The sequence below is a fragment of the Lytechinus pictus genome, chromosome 10 (genome assembly GCF_037042905.1).
Source record: "Lytechinus pictus isolate F3 Inbred chromosome 10, Lp3.0, whole genome shotgun sequence".
Classification (NCBI taxonomy): Eukaryota; Metazoa; Echinodermata; class Echinoidea; order Temnopleuroida; family Toxopneustidae; genus Lytechinus; species Lytechinus pictus.
In genome coordinates, this window is record NC_087254.1 from 22,036,676 (window position 1) to 22,049,739 (window position 13,064).

At 37.9% G+C, this 13,064-nt stretch overlaps 1 protein-coding gene across 14 annotated transcripts in view; it reads right to left on the bottom strand.

Annotated features, from left to right (window-relative positions):
* LOC129269286 (RNA binding protein fox-1 homolog 1-like) overlaps positions 1-10,105 on the bottom strand; it is a 41,184-nt gene extending 31,079 nt beyond the window's left edge. For 4 of the 14 annotated variants that reach the window (XM_064105562.1, XM_064105557.1, XM_064105559.1 and 1 more), the window contains exons 1-2: positions 9,087-9,979; positions 272-430 (exon numbers count right to left, since the gene is read on the bottom strand). In XM_064105562.1, coding sequence (XP_063961632.1) covers positions 272-430; positions 9,087-9,131 — 204 coding nt within the window. In that variant the 5' untranslated portion in view covers positions 9,132-9,979. Of the gene's footprint in view, positions 1-271; positions 431-4,659; positions 5,714-9,086 lie in introns of those variants that run through there. The other 10 variants (XM_054906768.2, XM_054906766.2, XM_054906767.2 and 7 more) reach the window with 9 other exon arrangements.
* Positions 10,106-13,064: the final 2,959 nt, after the last annotated feature.

Below are 13,064 nucleotides of genomic sequence, written 5' to 3' on the forward strand. Positions count from 1 at the left end.
AAGAAAGAGAGAGAGTGGGAGGGGATCCAGAGGGGGAGAGAGAATTCAGAGAAATGATGAGAAAGATGGAGAGAGGGTGTGAGAGGAAGATGATTACAGAGAAGTAGAGGGGGAGAGAGAAAAAAGGAAATTGTACAGGAGAGAAAGAGACAGGTAGATACAGAGAAATTTAACAGAAAAGGAAGAGACAGAAAGATATCTGCAGGAAGAGACAGGTAAAAAGGGGACCACAAGAGACTGAAACAGAGAGATCAAGATGCTTTTTGCTTACCCCAAATAATTGCCTGAGGTCTGGATCCCTAAATCTGAATGGGATATTTGAAACATGAAGCCTTTTGGGTGTTTCACCAGGCTTGCCGGCTGCTACTGCTACTGCTTGGCCGACCACTTCGGAAGGCTGGGGTTGACTCGTTGATGCTTGCGCATCGCCCTGGTGAAATCAAACAAAGCAAAGAAACAAAATTTGGTTAAATTAAATTACTCACCAAGAGGTACAAAGTAGAATAAGAGGGTCAATATTTAAACCCTCTGAAAATAGATATGGAAAAATTGGAAATGTGTTGTTTTTCTAAGACAAAAACTAATCTGAATGAAACCTTGATCAGAAAGAACCAAAAATGCAAATATATATCAAAACATAATACATTCAATACAAATAAATAGATATCTAGGTCCAATAAACATGTAAATTGTTTTACTTTTACTACCAATTTTAGTAGGTTTCTATTTTCTTCTTTTCTTTATTGCACCATGAGCATCTTTTTATGATGGTTACCGCCGCATTGCAAAAGTTCACATTATCATTATCAATATTATTATTTCAAAAAATTATGGTCTTTGGATAGGTGTAAATAGATAGAGACAGGTCACCGGAGGAACATTTTTATATCTGTTCTCCTTCTTTCTGTTAAGGAATTACAGAGGCTTACATCTACATCCCCTCAGACAGAGTCAGAAAGTTGAAATCTCTAGATTTAAGTAGGTGTCCAAATGGACCTGAATGCAATCCTACTCCTTAGAAGATAAGCATCTAGCTGTCACTGGAAAGGGAATCTCTGCATAGATCTCTACATATGATACCCAAAGGATCACATGTCCCTTCATTACCATAGAGTATAGCCACTAGCAACGACAGTTCCTTAATGCATTTTTCTCATCTTCGCTTCCCCTTCTTTACATGAGGCGACAGCGTCGATTAATTTGGCCTTTTCGTCAGTCGAGGAGAAAAACAGAGATGTTAACTTGTCAAGGATAGCAGAGATATAGATTTGAACTCCTTTGAACTCATGTGGGAACCACCAAACCCCGATACATAGCCAACAGTTCAACCTGCCTAGAAAGACTTCTCCAAGGATACAAGGGTTGATATATAAACCTGCTAACTATGACAAACTGGCTCCAGTAAAATATTCTTTCAAACTGAAGATGAATATCATTAAATATGAGTGAAATGGTCAAGGAAATATCCTTTTTAATGGGTCTACATTACATTAATGTATCGCTGACTGACTTGGGTCAATAATAGTTTACCAAAGCCCTAATTTCAATGCATTTTATGAATAGATGTTATAAAATCATTTTTTTTAATAATCCTAAGCAGTTCAAGGTAAGTTCAATGAAGTTCATGCAGTCAATTCAACCACCCACATGACTATTATTCCTACAGGTTTAATTGTTAACTGTTATTTGATATCTATTTTCGAGATAAACATGGCATACTAAGGGTCTAGAGGCACAAGACAGTACCAATGAATGCTAAGCTACTAGCAGAAGTAGCAAGCTACCCTTGACCTGAATAGTCCTACCCCTATCTTTAACAGGATATGATAGCTCCATAATATTTTACACTCAAAATGTGTAAAGAATTACTGACAGCAACATTGAAAGACTCTTGACAAACATTGATTACTTTTTACAAATCATTGTCGGTGCAGGAAGGCCCTTAGCACCACACTTCTGCACACCTCACCGGTGCAGAAACGCCCTTACGCAAAGCCCTACTGCGTGCTACTAAGGGCATCTCTGCATGCATGCAATACGCAAAGGCATTCCTGTACCGACACAACGAAATGTGATTTTAGTTAATAATGGTAGTAAATATCAATAACATAGAGTCCTGGAATGGATGCTGTAAGTCAGAAAATTAAACTTTCCTCTTTGCAAACAATCGAAGAAGAGATTTCTTGGCAAAGATCTGCAGCCAAACAAAGCTCAAAGAATGATCTGCCATCCCACTTGGTATCACCAGGCAGTGACAGTGACAAATGTATTACAAGCTTGATAACATCTTATTGCTGGAAGAAGGCCTTAACTCCTGTTATGAATTCCTAGCAATAAAGACCTTCTTGCAGTGAGGTGACTAAGATGTATCTAGCAGCCGATAGAGCCATATTGGCTCAATACCAGTATAGGGTCAAGGGATATTGTGAAAATTACTCTACACCTGTGGGTCTGTTTATTAATAGTCCCATCTAGGGGAAAGGATGTCATGCTTCTTCACATTCGTTAATGCATACCCACCATATTTGGATATCATCTTTATAGTTGACAATCTATGTTGTTTTCTCTATTTTCAACGTTACTTGCTCACAAGGAATAGATAGGAAAGGTGCTAAGAAGACAAGCTATGTTTGCAGACACGTTTTCCAACTTCATTTCTACAAACATTCTTTTTTTTTTATCTCCTGTTAAAATGAGATACTATTTGTGAATTGATCTGAAACAAAGAAAAATATTAATAATGCACATATAGTACATATGCATATAAAATCAATTAAAAACACAAACTTGTGGCTTTTAATTTATAAATAAGTCATGAACTTGTATAAAAAGGATGATTAATGGAGCATATATTTAGAGAAAAACTTCTTACTCGACACATACATGTACTCCACAATTGACACAAACCTGCAATTTTCAAAGCACAGACAACTCACACTATTATCCCAAACAGATGCTCCATTCTAACCATGCACAGACCAGGGTCTTGATCAAATAATTCCCCAAATTCCATATCATGATTCGATTTCGTTCTGCCGCTCTGTTTGCACAACTTTTCCTCTCGTTTAGTAGCATGTCTTGCCCATTTGCGCCCCATCAATTTGCGCAAATAGCTCCCGAAAATTCAAACGGTACATGCGGCATTCCTACTCCTTCAATCATTCAAACGAGAAGGGCACATTGGAGTCTTCTGTTTGGCGGACGATGGCCGATAATGGAAGCGAATTAGTTACATTTCCTGCCCCTGCACTTGTGGGCAGATATGCAATGGACCGATATGTCAATCTTTCCACCCACGGCAAAAAGGAGTTTATTTATAGAAGAATTTGTATATAAGAACGCAGATGAAATTTAATTCATGTTTAAAAGCAAGTCTAGATTATTTGCTTTTGATTTGAATGGTATAGGGTCTCTGATTGAGCCAGGTGCATCTTCTTAAATCCTGTTTAATAGGAACACCTTAGCACCATAAAACTACAATGTTTAAACAATACTAGTCATTGATCTGATACGACTAAGCCCTCAGGTGTTAAAGGCAGTTTGAATGTAACACCAAAAGGTGTTGAGCTAACACCATGAACTGAACACTGGTGTAATACGGTTTATGTGGCCCTCTTAGAATGCATACATGTACATGTGTAATTTTAACACTACTCTTTTTTACTGCATAGGAATCCTCACATATAACATATCCAAAACAAACGCACAAATCACCCAGTAATCCATATATCATGCCTATCGGAAACTGGAGAATTTTCAATAGTAAGTGGGTCAAGTATAACATATCTTAGAAATTGAAAGAGCAGCTAGAATATAGAGTTAGTAAAAGCATACATGTATGTAAAGTACCCCAAACTATGTACATGTAATAAGATGATCAGACTTAAAAGACTACCCCAAAAAGTAATAATTTTCCTTTAATTATAACTTCTCATTTGGCCTTAAATACAAACATATGGTAGAGTACATTCTACAGTTGTATAATATGTAGTTTAGAGGATTTTTTTCTACTTTTGTAAAATAGGTTATAGCCTTGGATTTGAAGTGGGCATTCCATCTTCTTGACAGTGTAGAGCACATTATCCCTCACAATCCTCTTCCTGTCCTCAAAATCCCAAGCTATTATCTGATATCTGATGCTTCTTCCGATCCTCCCTGCTTTGAATACCTAATGAGCCCCTCTCAGCATTGCAGGGGCTGTGGGAGACACCAAAATATACCCGTTTGGAATCGCATCCTCACAAAGTAATTGCTTGCCATGTGTACATACGTAATATGGCATGCAGCTCTCGTGTAATACATTAACATCTTCATAAGATTTAGAACCAAGTGGCAGTCTCTTGTGTGGGAGACATTCTGGATTTGGAAAGTGCCCCAGGACGCGATATTCCATAACCAAATCTACCCCTATTTTCTGGACGAATTTGCATTCCATTCACGCGCCACGGTTCTGGTAAGAGCAGACGCAAGATATCGACCTCGAGGCGCATCCAGCGTATATGTTTACAAGTTCGTTCACCGGCATACACACACAAACACAGACGCATACACAGCCGCCTCTTAACGAAGATCGGGTAAGGAAAAAATGGGGAGCTGAATGGAATTATTGCAGTTCTAGATTTGTGTTTGTGGAAGAACAAAAAAATTGATGAGAATTACCACAATGCTTAGCTGGTACATCTTGGTTGGATCAGGGGAGAATTCTAGCTCCTGACAGACTCTAGAGGTCCACTGTTTACAAATTCTGGCAGATCTTGTGGCTGGAGGTGGTCAATAATCTTGTGGAGTGCTATTATCTGTCCTGTTTTAATCAATAATGCTCTTCTCTCTCGTGTAGAAAGATCCGAAGAATGTAAATGTATTCAAGGGGTTCCAACTAATAATATCAAGATATGCTTTTGCAATATGTTTGCGAAGTTAGATTGACCGATATACGTGTATGAGGGTAGAATGTCAAAGGTCAATAAAGCGACTGACTTAATGAATTCAGGAAGGGTACCACCATCAGACATAGGATCACAGAGTACAACATTGATCAAACCAACACAGCAGTGAAGAAGTTGTGACATCTGTTAGCAAGCTACGACGTCCATTTACACAATCCCTGAGATTCATTCAGTCAAAAGATTTCATGGGACACCCTGCAGTTCAAAGGTTTGGATCAAGCAGTTCAGTTGAACCAAGCTTCCATGATTCAAAGTGTCCTTCCAGTAAGAGCTCAAGGAACTGGTGCAACCAGTGTGGCAAGGTGGATCCCAAGTGACAGTATTTTGAAAGCAACAGCGGTTTACCAGTAGACAAGAGATGATAGAGGGATGAGATATGAGTTTGATAAAGTCAAGTATTGAAATAAAGGCAGATTGGTCTGGCATGTGCATTGGTTCCTCCCCGTTGAATTCTTTAATATCTCGTCCTAAACTTCATTTGAAGTGCAGCCATGTGCAACACAAACCCAATATGTCTAGCAAGATAGAGATAGAAAGAGAGAGAGAGATAGAATGAGAGAGAGAGAGGGGGGGTTGTTCTCCAAACCAACAAACATGTACACGGACTGAAGGGATTCCTTTGGCACTGGTATGCCTTGCCTATATACTGGTGAGGCAAAATTGAGTTATTATTAAAAAAAACTGGGATCCAAATTTCACCCTCCGTTTCTGCTTCCCTCTCCACTATGTCCGCTTCCCTCCTTTCTCTGTCCCTCAGCGTCCCTAAATGATAATCGTGCAAGTAATTCCGGCCCTAATGAGAAAACAGTCTGTCGAAGAAGACGCAGAGATGGAGAGAGATGTTCTTCATGCAGAGTGGTTGTTCTAGCTGGTTTAAAATGAGCCTTTGGTTGGCTTGATATGATGAAATACACTGCATAGCCCTGAGATTCATACCATGGTTAACCATGTTTGCCACATTTTAATTCACTTTTGGTGGTTTTGATTCATTATAAAAGATCAGATGGTCTAAAGGCAAATCTATCATGTGTTATATTTTCAATTTGATTCTTGACAATTTATGCATAAACAGCTTAGTTGTATCAAGGTATAAGTATGAAGCACTGGTATAAGAGACTCTCCTGTTCGACAATATGACACAGAAGTGCAGTTGCTGTACTCTGCACAAAGCATAAATAATGCACCACTTTACCATATGGTAAACTGATCAACAGATGCAAGACTTGTACTATCCTAGCAATTTATTTGTTAGCATGCAAAGAAAACTTTGAGGCGATATTTGAAATAGAAAGCTTTATCATTTTGGTTTTCCTTTATGTAGCTTGCTACAATACCAAGAAAAAATATAAGTATACAAAATACATGAATAAAAAGAAAAGTTATACAACTTGTAATCTGTGTAAAATTACATCTTCTTCAACAATTATATTTGAAACACATAGGATTTGATATACCTACGTTTCAAATATTTATTCTATTAGATTATGGCTGGCAAAGGATGAATGCATTGCTACATACTGTGAAGGCTCACAGAATATTCTAATAGAGTATCTAGAAAACACTTTGTATCCTACACATTCTTTTGTGTAACTTTAATCATTGGGTGGTTTCAGACAGCCTCGAAGTTCGTCAGTTCCAGGTATTCTCCGATCAAAAAATACCAGGTATTTTGGTAATGTGAAAGCAAACTACGCGTAATTTCCCCGAAAGAAAATATCCGCTAAATAGTAGGTACTTGGCGAAATTACGAGAACTTTCGCGGGGATTTTTCCAAGGTCGCAGGTATTTTGGCAATGTGAAAGCAATTTACGGGAACTTTTAGCCTGGGCTAGTGATTTTGAATCTCGCGCCTTGCCTGCTTAAACAGACCATACTGCGCATGCTCATAACTTCAGGAACTTATCCCGAAGGGTATGTCATGGGGCGGTGTGAATGCAGGAATAATTAATATGTATTTTTTAGCCTAAAAAAGTTCTCGTTATATAACAGGGATTCTTATGATCGAGGCAGTTTGAAACCACCTATTGGTGTTTTTTTTTAATGGTTCAGGATGACGTATCTACATGTAGGATTCATGAAAAGATCATTGACAAAAAGATCATGGTGGTTATAAAACAGAATTCTGTGAATTTGATATAAAGCATCCCTCCTGCAATAAATTACAGAATAAAATGACAATTATCATTGTATCTCTTTAGGAACAAACATTAACACCAGAATTACAGATTCATGTAGCAATATAAAAGCAAAAGGAAAGGAAATAGATGAAAATAGTCTGACCAGCATACATTAACTTAGGAGACACAAAAAGGGAGTCCAGATATTGAGAAAATGATATTGTATCAAGTGAAAGAAAATAATTCAAAAAGTGAAAAGAAGAATTGGAAGGGCAATTATTTGATCAGATAAGAAAAGCAAATTAAGCTTTACAATTACAGATGGAATTCATTAAAAGAAGAGAGAAAACTCAAATGATGGCGAGAGAAATCAACAAGTTCAAGTGAATCTAGTATATATCTCATGTACATTAGACATACATGTAGTAAGCGCTACAGCTGTGAAGCCAGAGAAAACAACGTCAGTGGACATTTGGCATGATTACAGAGCATCGGAGCTGAAGAATTTTGCATCTAATGAATCAGAAAGTATCTTCTGAACAGGAACTTGTGGGTAATTAGGGCCATACTACATGATTGATGATGGCGCACTCCAACCCGACACTCAAGCCTTCGTCCAGATGTCTACTGCCACAGAACGGGAGAAACTTCGCGACAAGCAACGCATCTGAACCTGCTTATGAGAAAAGACGAGCTATATTCAGCTTCATGTAAGTGCATTAGGGGAGCATAAGGGAAGAAAGATGCTTCCAGGTTGGGAAAAGGTAGTTTAGTAATGTCGCGTCACCTGTAAAAATGTCACAAGGCGTTAATCAGACCATTATGTGTGATTCCTAAGTATGGGTACATGCTGAAAGGCGACTATTTTCCTTTTAAAAAAGAGTCTGGCTTCTGCGTCTTTCAGGGTGAATATTAATAGGATATCTCCCTGTAAACAATAGGTGTGACTTGTTATTGACCATATGGTACAAACAATACTTTATCTCTGTTAACTCTTTGTCTATGTACACATATAGATTTACAGTAGGATAAGCTCTACTAGTAAGCTTTATATGCTCATAAAAACTTCAATACAAAACAAACTGGTCCTGCCATCAGCGCACAAACAAAATATATGTTATTTCTACAGATCAAATTATGCCTGCATGAACAAAGAAGCAAATGTTTCTTACATCAATAAGCAAAACATCCTTTTACTTTTTATGGATAATGGAGAGAGAAAATCCTGCTTGTATATAACTTAATATTTTTTCATCTGCAATTTATTGTGCAAACTGAATATATGAGAAAAGATCAACTGGATTCTTGCACCGTTTTTATGGTAAATTCAATAAATCTACAAATATAAAGAATGATAACTTATACACTGACATTGCAACAGATCTTACTCATTGCAAAATCCATTAAATTTTTTGTTGGATTGGAAACAGACCCCCCCCCCCACCACCTCCGCAATGGCAGATGTGAGCACTTTGAAATCAAATGAAAAGGGCATTGAAAATATAGAACTTGAGATATATGATTTTATCAAATATCTGGTGGCTTTAACTTTTAAAAGAAATGAAAAGTCAATAAAAGTACTAAAGATGCTTAGTCAGGTACATTTAAAACAACAGCCAGACCTTCATCATGTCATACCAATAAAAATAGGAAATCATAATAACCAAAACAAAATGATGAGTGCCTTAAAAACGATAAAGAACAGTAATAAGTGAAAGTGACCCAAAGTGAGAAATACAAGATACACTGAATGTAAAAATGCATTATGATGTGTATGTACTCTGCTGTCTTAAACATACGTATATGCACCAGAATGTAAAATAATTGGAATCTCTTATTAACGATTAACACAATTCACATTCAAGCAATGAATGGTACCATCAAGTAAATCACTGGGAATTCAAACTTGGGCAAGTTGTGAGCAGAATATTTTTATTTTTCACTAAAAACCCTTTTCTCCATTCCAGCACTTGTGTATGTCTTGCGATTGACGAGGGTGAGATGAGAAAGGTTTGTGACTAACCTCAAATGGATGTAGATGAAACCAAGGAGCATGCAGCCAAGCCATCCTATATCTAATCCAAACATCAAGATAGATCACCTACGATACATCAAGCACTGTCCCTCAAAATCATGTGATTTATCCTTCTCAGTTTACAGCATCATCGACGAAAAAACAGCATGCTTTCAAGTCTTTTACCCGGCCCTTCTCTTCTTCCTACTCAAAAGACCCCTATTCTGCTTTTGTTTTTTCTTTTTCGATCTCTGGTGGTTTGGAGATGGATGGAGAGCATTTATCAGGGAGCTTCCTCTCACATCAGGCACACCACTTGTTGTGGCCGATCGTGGAGCGCTGCAAACCCTTATGGGGCTTACTTTTCCCCAAGACAACCACACGTCGTCTTGGAAAGAGAAAGAAGAAAGGAACCAGCAAGCAACGGCTCGAATTTCGTCCCTCCTTGCGCGAGCCTCCGCACAACCACGCAAAATGCGACATCAATTTTCGTTGCCCGGGGTGAATTTTAGTCGAGTCTTGCAGCAGGTTCTTTTACCGTCTTTATATCCCCTCTTCCTTTAAGTATTGGTCTTGCTGACTTACTTAGCCTTGCTCTTTTTCATATCCCAAGGTGTAATTCATCTCCATGAAATGAGCAGTTTAGTTTCAGCTTCCATCAAGATGCTTTGGTGCCTATTCCGTTCTGAACCTTGCTTGGCCGCTCGTATTTGTCAAGTACCAACATGCAACAAGTGAGGCATATTACAGGGCATAATGATGGCTCTCACACATTGTCTACACCTTTCATTGTCGCGCCTTGCCCGAGCTCTCCCCCTATCTCACACCAATCAGAGTAATAATCATGAGATTCTAGGTGCTAACTAATAACAAGCAGCAGCAATACTAATAACGAAAATAACAACACACGAAGCTTGGTTTTCGATTAAACCAAGTTCAACATTTTACATCAAGAGCTCCGATGCGCCCGTGAGCACTTCTGTATACAAAATCAATTGCTTGATTGGTGCGTGCCCCTGGTACTTGTCATAGAGTGGGGCGCATGCGGGGGCGATGGTTTGTCTCTACTTTCCCTCTCCCTTTTTCTTATCGATGTCGGTGCTTCTCGAATGCTAATGCCTTGTCTTCTTGTTGTTAATCTCTAATATTCTTCTAGAGCACCTCGAGGTTGTTGGAGCCCCTCTAGCCGACAGCTGAATGTACAGAAATCTATGTCAATGGAAGCCAAGAATACTGACGGCCTTTCGAAGACACCACTGATATCCATGCTAATTGTCTTCTAGATATACGCAATAAAATCCTTGTTATCAAGCAACACAGCTGAGAATCAATACCTAATAACACTAGTTCTTTAAAATCAACCCCAAAGGAGCAGTTCTGATGAAAGACCACTAAAGTTCCCATGTATGCAGACAAACAATGCTCTATATCACAATCAAATTACAAAGTAAAGGGGGGGTTCTGGAAATTTGCAATATTATATCAAAACATTTCTACAAAATGCTTATTCATTATTCCCAAGGTGATACTCATGAACGACAAAGTTAAAATTCAGTTCTACATGTATTTCCTTATCAGAGCTAATGACAGATAATGCTAATGCAAAGGAGATATTCATAATGCAATATTTAAAGTTTTCACTTTAAAGAAATGAGACAGTGAATACATGGTAGATCTTGCAACCATCAGTTAAATTTAGACAAGCTAGCAGTCTTATTCAAAGCCACAGTAAACAGAGAAAGAAATAAGATGAAAAGTAGAAATATCACGACTGAAGTGGAAGGACACGAGGAAGACAGAGAGACAGAAAGAGAGGGAGAGAAAAAGAATCAGGGAGAATGATAGAGGGATGGGCGAAAGGAGGAGAAGAGAAGAAACAGAAAAAAGAAAGTCAAGATACTGTATATCTATAAAGACATAGAAATGGCCAAAAGATATAGGAATGGATGTAGAGAGACGGATAAGCAAAGAATAGAAAATTAATGAATAGTGAGTGGATTGGGCTCAGCTGAACCGCCACAGAGCCAAAATTGAACTGTGACTGATTGGCGGGGACAGAATCAATGATTAGACTTCACACCTAAACGGTGGCGTATGGTGGCATCAAGGTTTGAATAGTAATCAAGAGATCTGCATGGAAATTACACTGAGTGATCAGGGAAAGGAATGACAATCTTGAGATGGAATGAGGAAAGGAGATAGGTTGTGCGGTAAAACATGAGAAATTACAAAAACCGTGATACAAACATGTAGTTTTTTTTAGGAGGGGGGGGGGGGGGTAGAGAGGGTATGGATACCCAATCCTGTGTATGATATTCTTAGTACATTTTTTGGGGGGGGCCGAAGTAAAACAAATCAAATTCGACAAGGAAGGGCATGGGATGAGTTGAGTGTAATTACAGCTAAATGTAAAGAACTATCTATATTTTATTAACTGCTAATGTACATGATAAATTGATAGTGATTTTACGCAAAGGAAACTTTCTCAGCAACAACCATTGTTTTCTTCTTTTTCTTCTTCTTAAAAAGCTATTCTCCAATAGAGTCCAATGCTCTCTTATTGATTCCCTTATCCAAGAATGGGGGGTGGTGTGATCTCAGATGTGATGCCATCCTACGACTAATTAGTGGAAAGCATCTCTTAGTTCATAGCCAGAGGAGGTTTACAAAGATAAGATGGCAACAAATATATCAACTGGGTCATCCAGCTTCCATAACACACCTGTCATGAAAAGCTCTTTAGATTAACCCTTCCAAGGCCAGTAGCCATGCATGTTCCCAATGGTAGGAGTTTAGTGGTTAATATCACATCTTGCTCGAGGTGTCCTATCTCTTTAATGCAAGCTCTTTGCAGAAAAGGATAACAATCTCTAGGGGTTTGGCTCTAAATTCTAACAGTCCCACTGCGAGGAGTATGAGTTCTAGAATACGACTCAAATCAGAGAAGGAGAACAAAACACAAAGGTAGAAAACTAACATGTTTTGGGCAGTGGGAACAAATGTCTATTTGAGGAGTGGAAGAAGGCTTTCTACTCAAGAAAATATGAAAAAGCAGCCAGAACCCGATAGGAATTATGAAAGAAAGGAAGATAATAGTTGTAGAGAAGGGTAATGGGGGCTTTGCCCTCAGGGAATGACCCCAAAACCATCTTGAAAGGTTTTTTCAATTGTCTTGACAATGCTCAGATAGATGTCTTGACTTACCATGAAATGTTAATGTTTCTTTTATTTATTTTCTATTCCTTTCCCCCTATGTCTTTCTCAATGTTTTCTAAGAAAGTATAATATCTGTGCCTTTGACATCAATTCCCAAAGTAAAGTCTATATAAGTTTGTACAAATTTAGTCTTATTCACTTTATAATTTCAATAAAATAGCCAATCTATACTGAAATCAAACTTCTTTTACACCTAAAGGCCTACCGCACACCTTACGACTGTTCGCGATCCGATTTTGGAACAATTCGCATTTTGCTAATTTTCTGAAAATGTGAATGGAACTTATCATTTTATTTGAGGTTAAAATTTATTGAAAGAATACTAATATAACCATTTTGAAAGATTGCAAGCCTTTAGTTTGGAGTAAAGGCCAAATTAGTTTCAAATCGTAGCCAATCGTACAACTGCTACGACTAGATATTAAATTTGCTTTTATTCTAAGAAGGATGATGGCATAGTCACGGATTTGAACATAGGTATTCGCACGATGATTTAGAACATTACACAGTAAGATATTCAATGTCTCAATATTAGCATCAAATTCTACTACGTTTTATTCTAAAATCGGATCGCGAACAGTCGTAAGGTGTGCGGTGGCCTTAATATAAAGGAAAACTGACAATGAAAAGAAAAACTTGGCCATGGACAGTGTCAAACAATTTTTAACTTTAAGCTAGATAACAAAACTACTACATTCAACAAATTTTGGATCACAATATTATCATTCTCCATAAAATTATGCAGCGTCCTTCCAAATGTATAAAGTAAAA